Raw genomic sequence first — 20,013 nt, 5'->3', positions numbered from 1 at the left:
AAGTAATTTTCCTCTGGCTCCCCCGAGAAAAAACACCAATTCACTTTATTTCATAGTAGACACTCGCTTTAAACATAGGAACAAGAAACCGTCTCACAGTTTTTCTTTAATTCCCTCATGTATAACAAGTCATTTTATATGGCTAAATATAATACTTAAATATATTGCAAAATGTCAGTATAATCAAGTCCAAGTTAAAGGGATACTTTAACAAGTTTCCATCAGCTTTGAATCATAACATTGTGAGTAGCCTGCACAACTTTTAGATTAATTAATCAAGGAAAGCAACTTAGAGCTCTTTGATTACTTATTGATTACTTATTATTATTGATTGATACAATTTGCAGACAAGAGCCAGTGCAAAGTCAAACCAGAGAACAAATCTGAGCACATACAGCCAAATTAATTAAGTAAGATATAGCTCCTTGTAAGCCATCCGACTCTTTTTTTTTCTTTTTTTTTTTTAAAAGATTCATTTTTTGGGCTTTTATTACCTTTGATGGACAGGACAGTTTAAGCCTGAAGGGGGAGAGAGAGAGGGAGTGACTTGCAGCAAAGGGCAGCGGATGGAATTGAACCCCTGGCCCCTGTGATGAGGATACAGCCTCTGTATATATATATAGCTGGGGCGCCTGGTGGCTCAGTGGATAGAGCGGCGCCCCAGCCATCCTTCTCTTGATGGTGTTGTACTCGGGGAGAGCCGACCTCCTCTCTATCTCTCTCAATCTCCGATCAAACACTAAAACTAGACAATGCTGTATAAAACAATACTCTGTCACTGTATTGTCTGTTTCTTGCCCTAGATGTTTTCACAAACATATTTTGGTGCACTGTTTGGCTGTAATATGAGAATTTGTGAACATGTAGTGGGCCATACTGTTTCTTGTATTCTTAAAATGGAGGCTGAATAAACACAGATCAAATGGTAAAACTAAGCAGTGCTGATCCAATATGAACCAAGGTTCTGTTACTGATTTGCTTACTTTTTTATTGCCTTTCAGCATTTTTAGAGACATATCTTAGCGTACTTTTAACTGTAATTAGAGATTGTTTGTCACCAGTTTGCTGTCATATTGTTGCTTGTGTCAAAATGAAAAAGTTACCCACCATCTGAAGCATCTCTCTGGTGCCGCACAGTGCATTCTGCTTTTCTACCTTTTGAGCAAAACAAATGCCACAGCCCTTTTCCTGTGTTTTCTCTGGTCATGAAGCACGAAATTTCAAAATATTCATGTATCTCGACAGCAAAGACCATCTTTTCAGCAGTGAAATACTTTTTTAAGTGCACCAAGTGACAATTAGGAGCCTTTGTTTAAACTGATTTAGCATTTTAATGTGTTTGTTGAAGAATACATCTATTTCATGCAATCTCCTCCAGATGCTTTGTTGATGGTCCATGACATCTTTAGAAAACTCACAGTTGAATTGTATTACCACTTTCAGAAGTTATAGAGTTAGCAGCCCTGAGTAGCAAGCCTGGCTTCACCCAATGTATTTTACACCTATGTCACTGTCAAATCACAGAGTAGGACACCCTCTCAGACCAAGGTATTAAAAAAAATTATTGGAGCCCATCCGAATATGATCTATAATACCTCGGGGCAGCTCTGGAGTGCTTTTATAGCAGATATCTTGGGAGAACACTTACCAGTCACAGGCAGAAGCCATCAGCATAGATGAATGATTTAATAATGCATTGCAAATTGTCCACAAGGGGAAAATCCACTAGCTTCTCAACAGCTCAGAAGCTGATGTTTTTTTGGAACTATTAGGTTTCCTGCTGAAAGTGTCATTTTAAGCTTTAATTACCCATGTAAATCGTTGCCAAGTGCACACAGTCTTTTTTTTTGTTTTCAGTATCATTGTCCTGTGTGTACATTCATACCTGGCACCTTTACGCAGGAAGCATTCCCACCTTTTGTTGGGATCCAGATTGGTGACCTTTTAAGTCGCCAGCATGTTTCTCCAACCTTCCAGCGAGTGCTGCAAAAAAAGAGAGATTTCTACCTTCATCCCACAGCTTGGAGTTGTTAAGTGCTTCCTGAGCATGCAGTTTAATATTTTCATGTCACACACACTGGCTCTCACTATAGATTTATGTTTTAATTCCTGTTTTAATATTGGAACAGATTGAATATGCACACACGCTGCCCTTAATGATGCACTCTGGGTAATGATGTCATAGCAAGAAGTGAAGTGAGAGCTGTAAACATGAATAATATGTGTGAGAGAGAGCGTGCACATATGAAGAGACAGAGAGGAGAGCTGAGGAAGGGAGAGGGAAAAGAGGAAGAGGGCAGGGGAAAGGTAAAGAGAGAAAGCAAGGCAGGCGTGTAAGGGGTTTGTAGAGAAGAAAGGGGGCAGCACAATGGTTCAAACAACAATAGTAAAATTAATATTATTATTAAGGGATGAAATGCTCATGCAGTATTTCTTTACTTTTCTGACTGCATCAGATTATAATAGAAAGCAGATTTTAGAGAGACAGAAGGAGCAAGATCTGTCTGAAGTGGCGCCTGTTTGCTCAGGACACCATGTACATTCTCTGAAGGGCTGGCACGTTGTGCCCATTGTTATCCAAATATTGATATAACCTGACTGTTCTGCAGCATTTTGGCTATGTCAAGGCTAGTGCTCAGAGTTCTGTCACTGGAAAAGGTTAATTTAGTTTGAGTATGTGTTGGTCCCTTTAGAGATTGTAATCATGATGTTTATTTGCCTGTAGTTGTGATTATTTGTATGCATCATAATCTTTTTCAGTCTTTGCACAAGTATCTGTTAATTTACCACGCTGAAGTACAGTGACAGACGTCACTTTAAGCCATTTAAAATACATTTGTGTTAGATTTGGTTCTTCTCACGTACAACAATGCATACTTTTCATCCTTTAGACAATGTCAGTATCAAACAAATCTCTGCAGTTTAACTCTTTAACACCTGGACTGACATCCGTTTTCTTGTGCTGCATTCAGATGCCTTCTACTGGCATTGAAAATTGTCAAGAAATGTCATGTAAACTGCAAAAGAATTAGTGAAAAGTAAAAGGAAATTATCTGAAAATATTATTAGAGATTATCAATACCAGGGAAAAATGTCTAGAAATTTATATTTATAATTCTCTAAAATACAAATTTAAAATTATGTGACAGAAAAGAAAGAATATATTTATATTGGACACTTTCTTGGGGTCTTGTGTATTTTTCTTTTTTGTTTGTTTTCTTTTACTTTACATTACTTTTTGGCATATTTGCAGGTACTTTTCTTGTATCTTTTTTTTCTAATTTCTTGTTATGTTAGGGGAAATTTCTCATCACCCTCTTTCCATGTTTTGATAGAAATCAAGTCAATTTGCTGCGGTATCAACAAGTTAACTATGCAGGCTTTTTCATACATTTACATCATGTCCTCATGCAAGCAATAATACATAATAATGTTCTGGATACATTCATGCTTCATTTTTTCCCTTCACAATTATTTTTCATATACTTCAAATTAACTTTGAAGTAATTACTTTTGTTCAGGTCTATTTGGATGAATGGATTACCTTCATGTATTGACATTTTACATTTCAACTGTCTTGTCACTCTCGGGTCTTAGACATCAGTGATTATTGTCCAGCAGCATAATATCTGAACCTCTTCCATCTCATTTACTGTCCAGTCTGTCTCCAAGCTAATAGACTGATTCAGCATTGATTTGCCATAGTGTATTCAATTGGAATTTCAGCAGTCTATCTGAGTACGATAGTGAGTGGGTGAGTTATTTGTTAGTCGTGAAAGCTGAGTACAGGGCGCTTGCAAAGAAATCAACAATGAATCGCGAAGTTCCTGGTTTGAGTGTGACCAGGATTTTTTTGTTTGTTTTGTTTTGTTTGTTTTGTTTTCCAATTATCTCTCCACTACTATCTGTAATAAAAGCATTAGTTGCACAGTAAATACTTAGAAAAAAGACCAATACATACAGAATCAAACAATAAAAACAGATATGAAAATTCTCTGGAGTCTCTCTTTATGTAATGTATACAGATTCTTTTTAGCTATTCATGCAGCTGACAAAATTAACTAAATGTACTGAGCAATTGTAATGACCCTATCCCAGCAAATTAAGCATATCCTATTATATGGGTGTCTGCTTTACTGCTGTTGGTCACCTACATGCACAGTTGTGTTTTTGTGTTGTTGTGCTGGCACTGTTGTATTTAAATGGCAGTTTGTGTCTATCTGGGCCCGTGAAAAATACTTTGTGTTTATTTACTTGAGTATGTTTGTGTGTTCGTATGTGTGTGTGTGACTAATAGCAGACATCAGAGAATCCTACTGATCTAGGGCACAAGGTGACCCTCCCTCTGTCTCACTGTCACACACACACACCGACACACCTTCTAAAACACCTGCTCAGCATTCTTGTGCTCCACTTTATACCGCTGTTATTAGAGGGTACGGGTGTTGGATGGTAGTGTGCACACTACAATGCCGCTATCCATGTGTGTGAGCATGCATTTGTGTACCCATGTGTGTGTGTTGATATTAATGGACTGCGAAGGTTAACAGCAGGGGTGTATTGAAAAAGACAAGCGAACACAAGAGGCCCGTCCACTTCAAACTCATACCTGCATCTCATATGAAACAGTCAAGGTGATATTACTAAAAAAAAAAAATTTAAAAATATGGAAATGTAACGGGAGCAGAAACAGCACCTGTTGGCCGATGCTACAAGATGAAAGCGCCATACATCAAAGGGCTGATATATAGAAGGAGATTATTGCCAGCAGAGATTGTATTTGAGCTGCAGATATTTGAAGTTATACAGGAGCAAAGGGGTTTTATTCTCTAAGTGTCAACCGGATAGCAGCCACCTCCTCTAAGGCTGCCAACAATGACCTAACACTCGCACTTTGCCAACCACAAGAGCCTTGCTCATTTCTCAGCCAATTAAGGGATCTTATCCTCCCCACTTGATGAAAGAATTGCAAATTGGGTCCTATCTACGAGTGCTATGCACCATCAAAGCCTCAGTTCATAAGCTGCTTCAATGCAAAAAAGCTAATATTGTTAAAAGTAGTGTACTGCACTCTTACAGGCCAGTAGTTTTTTGAAACCTTTTGGTATTTGCATGTTAGTTACAATTTCAGTGAAAAGAAGTGGACAGAATATTTAGAAATAATAATAATTATAATATTGTGGTCCAGTACCAACTTTCTCCGTAAGCTTCCAAAACTACAGAGAGAATTGGATTTGTGATCAAAGTTTCTGGGTCAAATCCCTTACCAGCCAGCAAGATGTGGCAAAGGCAATGAATAAGAATTCCTGCTTCATTAAGAGCAGTCGAGGCACCTTTTAGCATACAGCATAATCCCCAGTTACTCCCAGTGGAGCTGCGGAAACCGACTGGTTGTACTGGGCGGTGAAGTCCTGACACTGTATGTAATTCACTGAGTGTCATTACAGAAACAATAGGCTTTGTTCTCACTTCATTTTAGACAGCAGCCACACACAAAGACACACATTGACATACACAGGCAAGACAGAAAGCAATAAAGAATAAAATGAACGAAACCTTAGGCTGATTTTTTCAGTGTCTGTTGTTGCAGTGACATTTTTACAGATTGACTACTTCGTTTTACAGACTTTAGCTTTGTTCCTTTAAAGAATGGCAAACAACATTTACAAATCGAACAGCCAGATGATAAGGTGCTGGACAGAATAACGTGAAATATGGAAAAAAGTAGAGTTTGCATTTTAGATAATGCTCCCATGGTGGTAATTATATGTATTTTAAGAGGGGCATTATCTGACTATTTTTCCTTCTCATACAGAATAGCTACACAATGTTGTTTTTTCCCTGCTCCCTCAAAGTATTCTTGTAGTTACTCAAACATGTATGTGTGCATTGTCTGTACTTAAAGGCCAAATGACATTTAAGACCTTCAGAGCAAGGTCCTTTTCTAACACTTCATTCAGTCTGATCCTCAAGGGCCTATTCTAGGATGAGTTGGAATATAAAAGGTAAAAGGCTAATGTGTTGTATGTGTGCTTGTGTGCATTAGGTTATGTATGTGCAGTTTTTTTTTCTTCTTTGTCTCATAAATGTTCTTTCAATCTTTCTTTCAGGTTGTCTGGCAGTAATGTCCCCTCTCCCATCGTTAGCAACAAGAACTGGCTCCGGCTGCATTTTGTGACTGATAGCAACCACCGTTACCGTGGTTTCAGCGCACATTATCAAGGTAAGATGGGTAGAGGCATCTTAATGCAAACACATACATATATATGCATAAAGGGTGTCCATTAATGATAAGCAGAACTGATCTTCAGATCTCTTTGTGTGTGTTAATGATGTTTTTTTAGCTCCTTTGCCATTTTCTGTCCTTTTGTTTTTGTATTTTTTGTTTTTCTCTCTGCTGCTTTTTTCCTTTCCAGCTGACAGTTTTCCCCATCATCTTGCCTCTAACTCCCTTTAATTACGCTTGTTGACTCCAATCTTCTCTTCTCTTCTCTTCTCTTCTCTTCTCTTCTCTTCTCTTCTCTACTACAGTTTCTCTTGCTGTCTCCATCTTTCTGTATCTCCCCTCAGTCTAGTTCTCTCTCCTGTACTCTTTCTTTTTCTCTCGGGTAACTGCTCATAGGCGTGCAGTTAGATTTCTTTGACATAAACGCTAACTGGTGGGAGATATTAGGAAATTCATTTGGCAATATCCACGTCTCCCAACAGCTATAATGAGAACTGAATGTGTGGAGCAACTGCACAGACAGGCTGGATAGAGTATATATTTTACACTTTATTTGTTTTTCATACTCTCGTGTTTTGTTTTAGTCTCAGATCACCTCTTGTTCTCTGAAAAAAAAAAAAAAAAAAGGTAAATACATTTTGGCCCCTTTTTGTGAATCACTAGTGCATGGTGCATAAAGTCCATTCAACATCACAGGGCTCACAGGAGATGGAGCTGTGTGTGATACTTTCATGGCCAGAGGCCTGTGGCGCACCTGCAGCACAGTTGGACACAGGTGTGATTGAAATACACTATCAGTCAGGGTTTTCTGGATTGGCATGAATCATGTTCAGCGTATGAGCTCCTGTAATCCAAAATATTGGGAACTTGTTTAATTTGTGTGGTCATGGGTGTAAAGTTAAACTAGTGCAAACTAAAGTCGTGTATACTTTACACTGTGCTTTCCTCAATGCATCTTTGACCTGGACTGAGTAGGCAGGCAGCAAAAGCGTAAATCATGGTCATGCTTGACACCAAAATTGCACCGTGCCATTTGATTATTACTGACACACTCCTTGCTATGACTAGCCTCTCACTTCATAGCACATTCAAGTTCACAGCAAGTCAACAAAATACAAAGCAGACTCAAGAGAAGAAAAATGAGGTGTGCACCCATCCAAAATGCCATCTCCCGGAACTATGCTGCCCTCAAAAATGGTCCCTGTTTGTACAGTTTGTCAAAGAAAAACACTATGATAATGTGGACACGATATGTTTACATGACATGTTTTTAAAAAGGCACAAAACATTTAAAGACACTCAAACAATCCTCAGTGATACAGTTTGAGTGTTTCCCTTTCTACATCTTCTCAACTCAAATATTTCTTGTCACTATTTTTTCCACAAACATCATTGTATTTTTCACTGTACTTAACACTGTGTTTTTTTTTCTAAAGTAATTATGGTAATTTGCTTATTTTGTGGGGCTGTTGCCAGCTGTCACTGTCATCAGTGAGAAACCTTTCTGAGCATCTTTGAATTGATATTTATCTTTCTTCAGATAGAGAAGGGCTTGCTTCCCTTCATGAAAATGTAGCATCTGAGAAAATGGCTGTTGAAATAGAAATTAGTATCATTGCATTGAGCAAGAGATTGCTAATAACCAAATCAGTGTAGAAATATTATTTTATAGCTGGTATTTTGTACATGTTCCAACCCTTTAACCAGCTAATTGATTCCAGCTATTTTCCTCCTCAGTGCTCATTGAGATTTGTGTCATTTAATATTTAGATTTGAAAAAACAAAGGTTTCTTTATGATCCAGTAAATCTTTACTGTACTGGTGGCATGTGCCACGTGCAGGACTGTGCGCTGTTAAGCCAATTAAGCAATTGAAACTGTAATTAATTCAGTTTATGATTTTTCATTAAGTCTGCATAATTTTCCAATCTGTGGGCATGACGACCTTATTATGTGCCCCCAGATGACACCTCAGTGAAAATATTGCTTGTTTTTATTTTTTGAAAACAACCACTATGGAAGGACGTCCATGTGTGGTTCTCCTCTGAGTCTCCACTGATCTCATAAAGTCAGCCCCACATCAGACAGGGCACATTTTAGCAGCCAAATTTGTTCTCAATGAGATTGAAGCATCTTGCTTGCAGTTTTTGCATTGTCGACTGCCTCATGTTTATGCAGGAACGTCCTGAACATCTCAAGTTGAAAAAAACCTGAGGTCATTGGCATTTTTTCCTATGTCCAAGTAGAGTACTACAGGATAAATCTGAAAAAAATCTACTTTTTTTTCTACAGCAAATTGTCAAACTCTTCCTGACTCATCCTTTAAAAAAGCCTTGATCCAACCATCATCCAGCTGGTGGTGCTCTCTCTGATTTTGTTCTTTCTGTTGGTCTCATGTACCCAAGTGGATCCCCGTCTCCCTGTGTCCAGTCCGCAAGTGCCCTCCGCCTGCCTGTTTCTGATCTGAGAGTTGACTTCACAGTAAATAATGATTAGGCTAAGGACAGGTAATTCAGTGGTTGCCCATAAACAGTTTTTTTTTTTTTTTGTTTTTTTTTTAAAGCATGCAGCAAGCTGTAAAAAACACTTCATCTGCAACTTGCAAAACACACTGTGTTTGATCAGGGCTTTGAATTTAGTCCAGACATATTATCAAAGACAGTATATGAAATTCACATCAGAATGTTTTATGTATATAAGTAGCATACAGTGATTTGTCAGAGGATCTATTAAAAACTTCATAAAATTATTAAACTACATCCCTTCCCTGTTTCTTCAACACCTTTTGCCTCACTGTCATTCTTCTTCTTTATCCTCCTTTCATTTTTTCCTTCTCCCATCATTCATTCCTCACTGATCGACTCCTCTTGTCCTTGTCAGTCTTTTTACCTTCTGTACATCTCTCTCTCTAACATTCTTCATGATTGATTGACTGGCAACCTAACCACTCCCCTTGAGATTTGCTTTAAATTGGTTTAATTGATCTTAATTAGCTTAAAAAGGTTAATCAACATGTTAATGGGGGATGTCAGTGTGATAGGTTAGTTGATTAATTAGTGAAGTTCCTAACAAGCTTGTGATTGATTGGCTACTTCCTGTCAGCTGTCAGTCATCTCCATTACCTCGCTGGTTTTTATACATTAGCAAAAGGGCACACTCATTGTACGGCTGCAATGAACCATTATTATATTAAATAATGAAAAACTCCATATTGGTTTGTGTCAAGAATCTATGTTTGCCAAGGACAAAGGACTGTGGGCTGATAATGGTGATGATAAAAACTATTTATGGTACAGAGAATTATGTGGTATATAATTTATCTTAAAAGCGCGTATCTGTGGGGGTTCAGCTGAGGTCTCATATTTTACCTTATTTACCCTATTTTAACATGGAAGAAAAGTGGATCTGAAGGATGTGTTGTCTAAACAATATAGAAAATGAGATCTTTTTTGTTTTCTGCTCTACTTTTTATTTAGAACTGTGCAATAATTTGTTTAGTAAGATAAAAATAGACATCAGTTTAGTAAATTTTGAAGATTCACAAAGACTGAGATATCTGCTCACAGTTGAAAAATGCAAATTAGCCAGTTATCTGGAGAAAGACTGGGAGAAAGGATAGGGCTCTTTATCAAGATGATCTTTAAATGTTTGGTCATTTTTTGTAGGAGCAGTTCATTTGAAACTTGTTTTTTTTTTGTTTTGTTTTTTTTTGGTTGTTTTGTTTTGTTTGTAAAATATCAGTGTATATAAAAGTGAATGAAGGAGTAGATTAATGTGCCAAATACTTTCTAAATCAGTCGTCTTGTCAATAACACGCAAGAAAATAGTGAAAAATGCTCTGTGTAATTTCCCAGAGCTCAAGGTGACTTCTTCAAATGGTATTTTTATCCAACTATCAGTCCCAAACACCAAAGATATTCTTATCATGTTTACATTTAAGAAGCATTAAGAAGCAGCTTTTTTTTTTTACTTTTACTATTACTAAATAACTTAGATACAGTAGTTGCCGATTAATTCTGTCGATCGATTAATCACCTTATATTTGCATCTCTATTTCAGTGCCTAAAAGAATTACTTCTAATAAGAAACCTACTCGTTGATAAGAAATTTTCATACACTTTTTTGCAGACATTAAAAGATCAGGCGCTACATGAATATGTTATCACACACAGTCATTTGTTTTCTGTGAAATATAGTTTAATTTCAGTGCCTGTGGATTTCAATAAACCAGCCAGTGAGAAAATGAATGCATTATCTGAATTAAGTGTAATATCTTCTTACTTTACTTCACTATATCTTTGGTAAATATGCTGCAACATTTCAAAGCCACTGACATCGGAAGCTGACTGACAGATCTCCTATGGATTTTATATCTTATAGGGCCCCTTGCAAACCACTTGAAAAGGAGGGAAACTTAAACACATATCCAGTTACATGTGCAGTTCTTTAAAAGTGATTTCTGGAGTCATTAACCTTAAAATACTATATTATTATATGTTTTATTTTGTTTGTTTCCAGCTTACTTTTATTGTGCTCCGTTCCACTGCATTTATGATGCTCTAACCCCATCACATTACACTTTAATTAGCTTTCTCAAGACATTCATCAACTCTACTTTATTCTAAACAGTTCCACTTAATGATAATCCACTTTTTAAAAAAAAATTTTTAGATTTTACTTTGGCTATAATTCTACCCCACAAGCCATATGTTGTTCTGGTCTGCTAAATTCTACTTGTCTCTAGGAGAATAAATTATAACAGCAAAGCCCCTGGGCAGGGTTAGTTAAGTTTAATGGCAAACACTGTATGAAAACAATTCCAAATTTGTCTCTGAGAGACTAAATGAACAACTCTGCTTTGGCAGGGTTAGTTTATTCATAAGACACTGCTATGAGACCTCAGAGGGAGACGTTTGGCTCTAGGTGCTGCTAGCGAGCTGGACAGACTGTGTGTGTTTGTGTGTGTGTGTGTGTGTGTGTGTGTGTGTGTGTGTGTGTTTTACAGGTCAGCCACTCGTCTCATAAAAACCTCCTCCTTCCGCTGCTGCCCAGTTATGAAGTTCTGAATTGATAATAATTTCTTATTGATTTTTAACCATGTTTGCAGAGAGGCAGGGCCAAAGAGGCAGAAAAGAATGAGAAACATTACAGACGAAGAACAGAGAGGATAGAAGGGAGGTGGTAAAACAGTAAGGAGATCCAAAAAAAAAAGAAAGGGAAGGCAGAAAACCGACCCAGCAAATAAAAAGAAAAAGGCAAAAGAAAAAGAGAGACATAGCCAAAGAGAGACGTGGAGGGGAGGGGGGTTCAAGTCATTTGGCAGTGAAGTTTGGCTAAATATTTAAATATTAAAATTAAAGCTTTTTAATGTCCTGCTGTTATAAATGGCTGCTGTAGACCACTTTAGAGAAACAGTAAGTGAATGTTTGCGGATTGATTGCTGGGTTCTTGGACACAGGAAAAGCCTGTTTGTGTATTAGTGTATTTAGTAACGCAAAGCCTACAGCTCCTCTGCATGGCTAAACAGAATTTACAGAGTTAATTGTCCATTTGAATGCTTAATTGATGCTGCAAAATGATTCACGATGGCAAGGTTTTAAAACATGCCATCGGCTAGAAGAGGGTAGGCCTAAATTAAAGGCATTAACCATTTCAATTCAATAACTCTCTCATCAGGACATAGCGATCTTGGTAAAGGGATGAATATAAAGCAGAAGAGTTTTGGGGTTCTTACCCAGGTCATTTTGAGCATCACACACTTCAATGCACCAATTTATGGTGGAAATGTCTTTTATTTATGTAAAGAAAAACACAAAATTCAGGCAGCAAGTGCCAATTCAAAATATAAGAATACAAATGAATATAATGCAGTGAGGCTGTCAGGCATTCTGTTTTGTTTCAAGTATTTATTTCCCTGTGGATCAACTTTGCTTATTTAATGTTTTCCCTGCCCAGTCAACACACGAGTAGGGATGATTTACTCCTTGGTTTTCTTTTGTCTCTGTGTGGTGCTTACTCACATAAAAAACCCTAAATATCTTATGTGTTCTCATGCTTAAAACTTTCTGCACATTCAAAAGATATCCCATATATCTGTGTTCTCTAAGAAGTTGAGAGAAAAGTTTAAGTATTTTTAGAAAAAGAAAATATATTGACGATAATAAAGTCTTAACAGTTCAATAAAAGAAACTCTGCTCTAATCTGCTGTATTCAAACCACCTGAGAGACACAGGGTATTGTTTGGGACTCAAAGTTGAGGGAAGCAGCCTTGCGCTACTCTTCTTTGGATGTGGAAAACTGAAAACTAACAGAAAACACTTCAGATCAGGCATGAATCTCACCATTGTGCAGCATATTGTCCACACAAATGTTAATTTCACTACATCCAATAAATTGTGGCTCACAGCTTTTTGGTGGGACGCATCCTGGAGTCTGGATACAGTCCCAAACAAAGCAAAGGTGTCTCTTAAGTGGGAAGAGAGACACAGAGCTACCAGTCAGAGGAAAGACGCCAAACTGCAGTCCAAACTTTTAACCAGTCAAAATAACAGGAGGCAACAGTAGTTGTACTGTCAGGAAATGTGCATTACTCAGCCTATTCTGTAATGCCTTTTTTTTTTATTATGAGTTAATTCTGAAAATTTAAGATTATTATTTTCAATCAGTGGCTCTAATGCTCCACAGCATTTAACAGACTAGGATTCCATCTTTTGGTTTACCTTACTGTCTCACTAATTTGGAGCTGTATTAGAGCAGCTTCTGCTGTGTTTACTCCAGTCTTCCCTTCCTACAGCAGCAACAGCTCTCCCTGCATGATTTGTTGGAGTGGAGCCTCAACATTTCTTCTTCTTTCCGTTTTACAGCAGGTTGCAACCATTGCTTTTGAGTATGCATACTGCCACCTAGGCAATATTGTGTTAAAAATAAAACTTTCAAAACTGGCATACTCTTGTAACTCCTTAAAATAGAAGTCCTCTGCTACTTTCATGTTTTTATGCATGTGTTCTAAATATTGCGAAAGACATGTCCCCTGCATCCGTCCTGAAATCTATGCCTATGCATTATCTATCTGCTCCTTAATTCCCCCTTTACAGTAAAACACAAGCACAGCCATTGAGTGTCCATTAGCATGTTTAATTGAAGCCCTGCAATTATTCAGCTATGTCAACATCCCTGAGCAAGAGCAAATGCTTTTCACTACAGAACCAAGACGCATTTAAGGATTCAGCTCAACCCAGTATAGAAAGCATGTATATGATTGCAGAGTGTGTTTTGAAACACGCTATATGATGTGTCTGTCGTACTCCAGCAAGCCAAGATGAAATTAGAGCTGATGTAGTCTCTTACCCTGGGAACTGCGGCAAGCTAATTTAATCCTCCTTGTACTCTCAGCATGTTGTTTGGGGACTGTACCCAAGCTATGGAAGTGTAGGGTCTTATCCTGGGACGCTGGTTTATTAAAACATTCAGCTTGTAATCTGTAGGCAGTTGCTGTGGACTGTAGTCTAAAATAATACATGAGGGCTTCCAAGACACTGGCCACATGTAACCATTGTTGATGTAGACTGAACATGGCCTTTTTACTTTTCTTTGACACAGCTTGCAAAAAAGGATTAGTGTGTCATTCGTGCTTAACCACAATATGTATATGTTAATGTGTCCATATTTTTTGTCTTTTTTCAGACTTTTGGTAATATTTCTGCCGTGATACTTGGGTATGAAAACTGTTGTTAGTTTTAGTTGTCCTTTTCAGTCCTCAGACAATAACTTTAAGCAACTGGATGTGTTTTCACACTATAGAGAAAGTAGTTTTTTTAATAATTCAGAGTCACTTTTGCATTGACCCTGTCAGTTAGATCACTTTAAATGGGGTAAAATCCCTCAAGTAGCAGCAATTCTGACATCTACTTACAAAGGCATAGAGGGGGCAGTCATGGTGGTTGGGGAATGAGGAGGCAAAGTGATATAGACAGCACTGACAGTAGAGTGAATTAACAGGTAGAATAGTTTAAACATCATTTAGCTAGGGCCATCATTTGTTGACTGGAGTCTCCAGCAAAGTCATTGAGTAATAATCAAGGCGGATCCCTAATGTGATGATGGATATTTTGCCGGATAATCGTCCTTTTGCTTGAACTTTTGCTAAAAGCTTCATTACTGTAATTATCGTTGAGACCGAAAGGCAATTATACTGAAACAGCAAATCAGATTGGATTCCTTATGGCTCAAGTGTGACATTTTGTTTTGTTTTTTTATGCATGCAATTTCTTCAGATTTGATAATGGACTGATGGTAGCTTGAGTTTCTTGCAGCCTGTGTGGAAACTAAAGAGTGCAGGTTAATTATGTGGACAGGTTGGGAAAACCCTGTTGTGGTAAAAGACTGAATGATATACAAAGTTCCTTTCAGCAAATCATTGAAGCCCAGCTGTTGCATTGCCATGTGTAGTGACTGTGGTGGATCAAGTCAGCTTCCAGATGTGCCTGGGTGCGTTACAGTATGGTCTCAGCCCAAACAAATGCATCCTCAGGCGGCAGCTGGATATGGGAATGTGCTCTCAGTTATCTTGCCTGTTGACAGCTCTCCCCCAAAGTAAGAAACCAGCGATTCATGTTGCGAAATAACCTCTGAGTTGTCAACGGCCACAGGAATAATATATGAGAACACAATTTTACAGTGAATTTACCCTTTAAATAGGTCAACTTTTATCATTTTCAGAGTCATAATTTTTTCAAGAAAAAACATTCTCACTCTATTATTTATAACAAGAACTGGAGAGCCTTGGACACCTAACCAGCCAGTGAGTCACAAGTGCTTTCAGTCAGGCAATGAGTCACATATTCGTTCAGCTATTCAGCCACTGCTGAGCTCAAGTTCATTCAGGTAACTGCTCCTCCAGCTAAAAATATATATGCATTTAGTACAAAAATATGAAGGTTGTTCAAAACTAAAAAAAAAACAAAACGTATGGTTAAAATCCATGTGATTAATACACTAAACCCTTTGCTAAACCCCTCCCCTGAACAGTGATCCAATCATAGCTTGGCAACTGTAACTAAGCACAGCAGGCCTCTGAAACTCTGACTACCTCCAAAGGCCAAAGTGGTGTACATGGGGCTCCCTATTCAGTGAGTTTGGAGGGTCAGATTATTGTTATTGTTCAATGCAAAATCAGAAAAGCACAAGCAAAATTATAAGGAAATGATTGGGCATGATTATAGTCATTAAGTCTGCAAATGCTAACATGCTGGGCAAGTTAGCTTGCTAAATACAACATTTGGCTAGTGTTATTGCCAAGTTGAAGAAGCACATAATTAACTACATTATTTAAAAGAGTTACAGATGACATTTTAAAAAGCCCTTTCAGGTCTGGCACTTCCACTGTATACTAATTTCCCTTTGTGTTGAAGCCATAGACTGTATATAAAAATGAAGAACAAAACAGCTCCCCAAGAGTGAAGCCAAAACCTCTCAATCACGCCCTAGTGGCTGGCTGCAGTATCGATCATAAAACCCGCCTCCTCCATGTTAGTGGGACATAGGCCAAACTAAAACGTCAAAGTTGGCTACACATCCATGTTTCCCAAAGATGGTTTCTGTTATTTGAGGTAGTTTTCATCACCTTGATGGTGGTTCAAGTTTTCATTTTTATTTATTTTTTAATAATTTAAAAATGGGATTTAACAACATGATGGACTGCTGTGTGTGCTAGTCAGTGTGCTTGTGGTCAATGGCACTGCTCGCAGTTGTTTGGAGGGGTGTAGTACAGGCAGGAACTTGAGACCACAGATGTTGCTACAGCGCAGACTCTGTCTCCAAATTACATCACCAACACAAGACGGCAGCTGTCCTATCTGGAATATTTTGGCCTCATTTTTGTATAGTGGGAGATGTGGAGACAAGGCGGCCATTTCTGCAATAGATGCTATCAGAGTGTAGGCTGATGCTAGCACCTCTATTGTAACTTTTATTGCTTTTGGGTAAATTTACACATAAGTAAGCAAAGTCAATGTTATCAGTGACAGTAGTAGAAACCCATCAATTAGTCTTCATTTGCATCATCTACAGTTTTTATCATACATGTATATAAACTGTTAAGTAGCTAATCAAAATGAGGTCTGATCTAACATTTTTCCTTTTCATGCATAAAAAGAGATATACAGTATACACATGACACATGGAACATTGCTGCTTTCAAATGTGGTCATGTTTGCCATCTAATCAAGATAAGTTCATTTGAATGCCATCCTGCCGTGGTATTCATGACCTTGTGGAAATTTTTTTGGAAGCTCTAAATTCACAAGTTTTGATGTGTTTCCTGACATTTTTAGAAATGCAGAGGCCGTGAAAGTGCTTTTTAGGAGGATGGTAAGATAACATAATTAGTCATTTGAAATTTTTCTGTGTAATTTTACAATATGCCTGAGGAAAATGTTGATGTTCCCAGCCGCCTCATCTCTCTCCACTGTCATTATGCCTTTGTCCTGTATTGGCCCACTAGCCAGCTTATTTAACCGTTAGCTTTGATGGCTTCTAGATGCCAATAGCAGCATCCATGTTGGTGTTCTCAAGACTTAACCATTTGAATGGCACACATATCATATACATAGCTTCCCTCGTCATAACCATGAGATCACAATTTCAATTTAAAGGCAGAATTAGAATATATTATTACATCTAAGCAACTGTTTATGAATCACATTGCCTTTGATTTAAGAAACTCGTCCCCCTTTTAACAATTCTTATAGTCATTCCTAATTTTTTTTTTTTTCATAACTGCAGCATTTTTGTCTCAGTATCATTTCATTTTTCTCAGTTCCAATAATTATGAAAACACACCATTCAGTTAGCCAGACAGCTATGCAGTGTTCAGGCTGGAGCCTATAGAAACAAATTGCAGTGCACACCACACTTAGAAACCAGGGACATTCCTACAGTTAAGCTGTCATTCACAAAATCATCCAGTCAATCCACTGAATTTTTCAGAATTTTACTACTGTTGCGTTTACTGTGAGAAGCTCGGTTAACAGTGTCAGGTAAAAGCCTAGAGTGTCTAGTCAGTCAGCCATTTGGTCTGGCAGTCAGCCAGTTAGTGGGTCAGCCAGCCATCTAGTCAGTTGAATGGGTGCCAGTGTTTCCATTTACTGTACGAATTTAAGTCTGAACACTGAGAAATAATGTCTGGCTCTTATTAATGAACATTAACATTACAGAAAGTGGAGGTGGCAGAGACAGAAAAAGTAAGGGTGGGGAGATCCTGGCAATTCTTCAAAGTCAGGATGTGTCAGCTTACCTGGAAACACGATGATTAAAAGCTCAAAATGAACCTGACTTGAATCGCCATGTCTAAATCTGTTAAATAGACTTACAAGGAAAAAGTGTCATCAGTATTTGAAGAAAACAGGGAAGGGGATGAGAATTAAAGATGGCAAAAAGGATATGATTCAGATCGAAAAAAATACTAGGCCATCTGAAGATCCTCATTACTGCATCATTGCCATAGTATTCTCTCTCAAAAACCTGAAGTTGTTTATTTTCAGCATAATTTTAATAATGTTTTAAAATGAATTATGAACTACTACAATGAACTATTACATACTGGTTTTAGATAAATTACTGAACAGTTCAAGGAAAATGTTGTGCAAATTTAATGAATTCAAGGAAAAAAAATATACAGTTACAGATCTTGGTTTCTGATGGTGTTATTTTTTACCCAGTTTCTGATCATATTCCTAATGGAACGTGCCTGGTTGCGTTTAAGCTTTTATTGGGCGATTTTCCATGTTAGAGAGTGCCGCTACTTTCCATTACGATCCCCAGCAGCAGTGACAGTGCAGAGAGAGAGGGTGAATACAGGTGTTCCAGCACAGACTGGATGAGTAAAATAAAGTGATTTTGAACATTAAAGCATGTAACCATGTTCTAGTTGAAACATCAATTACAAAGTTGAGCCAAAAAATAAGCATTTTAGGTTCTCTTTAAAAATGAACATGTTGACATCTGTAATGTTTTTAACAAAAAAAAAAAAAGTCACGTCACACTTATTATCCTTTTATACATGGAACACTAATGTTGATTGGTTTGACATGTCTGCACCTCTCCTTATTCAGCACTTGATGAAAGCAGAGCCAGTGCTCCAGAGATCTCTTTCGGCACTTCACAGCATATTTTGTATTTTCACACATCATAATTGAACATAAATCCAGGAGTATCACACTGTACCAGCAGGTGCATTTTTAAGGTTTTGCAAGATTACAATCAGCTAAATAAATGTCAGGCTTCCACACAAGCTACCATAGCAATTTCACTATTTATGCTTTACACCTATTAACACTGGAAGTGATATAATTCAGCTTTTAAGTGACGATGCCTTCACAAATATTTTAAGTATCAAAATTGGTAATAGTCGAAGCAGCTGTGGTCAGCTTTAATTCATGTCTGTCATTGTGTTGTGCAGATTTTTCTCACAAACTGTGCTTTTGTTGCACAGTGGTTCGCAGTATCACAGTATACCAGGGTATTAAGAAATCCAGAAGGTATGTTTTTATTAATACCGTCATAAATACAGGCTCTTCTGTTTTTGTCAAACTCACTGTATGTAGCAAAGCATGAACCACCAGAGCTTAGTCTCCAGTCTCTAATGGTGGAACAGGCAACTGAGCTAAAAGACACCACGACACCTAGTGGCGGAGGGAAAAGTTACAGGACTGTGAACAACTGGCTGCCATCGGTGGCAAAGAGGGACAGTGGGGAATAATGGCATGTTTTTACTTCTAACTTGGTGAATTGAAATAACTCCATTCACTTTGTGGATTAATTATAGTGATGTCGATTCACTCCCATAACTTCCACCTCCCAAATTAGCTTCTCCTTGTCCGTGTTGCCAGTAGTGACCTCTGAAAAACCCTGACCTGATGAATACAGGCCTGGATCCGCTCATTTTGAAGTTTTGTTGATGTAGTTAAGTGAAATGCGATCATACGTAAACACGAAGCTGAGACTGTACACGTATCTGATGGAAATTAGGGGTCACACTGTCATATACGATATACCCCTGTGATATTTCAGAAGGGTATGAAGGTATGAAATATAACACCCAAGAGTCTTGCACATGACTGGTTAGGGAAAATGTAAGCAGCTCTCCATGTGGTCCTGAGACAGTTGTTGGTGCCTTCAGTTCAAACCGTGAGCAACAAAAAGAGGATGCCATAAATCGGCCTGTGGAAGGCTCAGTTGTATTAGAATGGCCCAGTCAAATATATTTTGGTTCTTGTATTCCCTTTCATTACACTAACAAGGATGTAATGTTATGGTAAGACACGTGAGAATATCATGTTAAACCGTAATATAACTAATCCAGGAAGATGACATGATGAGCTATTCAAAGGGTGATGGTGTTGGACTGATCGCTCTCAATGACCTTCAGTCACCACCCTGTTTGAATTCTATGTAACGCCTCTAAATCAATAGACTCCTTGGGCATCCAAAACTTGAAATGTTTAGAAAGCATTTTTTCTTCAACATCAGCATAATGAAAATGTCACACCTATCCATTCCTGTATTTCACTGGGATCTTGACCCTGACCTAACCTGTGACTGTTTTTACAATGACCCCAAGCACAGAAAGTAACAATGCAGTACCCTCCTCTTGAATGTGAATGTGAGACTACCTCTGAATCAATTCTAATGAGATGAGGAAGATTTGCAAAGACCTCAGCTACCGTAGTCATTCATATGGTCATCTGTGATGCTGTTTCCGTGCTCAGACAGTGTGCTGCAATAATTACT

At 37.9% G+C, this 20,013-nt stretch overlaps 1 protein-coding gene across 1 annotated transcript in view; it reads left to right on the top strand.

Moving 5' to 3' along the window:
• Window positions 1-20,013, top strand: part of LOC121957465 (CUB and sushi domain-containing protein 3-like) — a 446,534-nt gene that overhangs the window by 234,400 nt on the left and 192,121 nt on the right. The window contains exon 6 of the mRNA XM_042506041.1: window positions 6,111-6,223. Coding sequence (XP_042361975.1) covers window positions 6,111-6,223 — 113 coding nt within the window. The remainder of the gene's footprint in view (window positions 1-6,110; window positions 6,224-20,013) is intronic.

The sequence above is a fragment of the Plectropomus leopardus genome, chromosome 18, assembly GCF_008729295.1.
Source record: "Plectropomus leopardus isolate mb chromosome 18, YSFRI_Pleo_2.0, whole genome shotgun sequence".
Taxonomy (NCBI): Eukaryota; Metazoa; Chordata; class Actinopteri; order Perciformes; family Serranidae; genus Plectropomus; species Plectropomus leopardus.
Note: the sequence above shows the minus strand (reverse complement) of the source record. Positions and strands in the feature narration are given on the sequence as shown.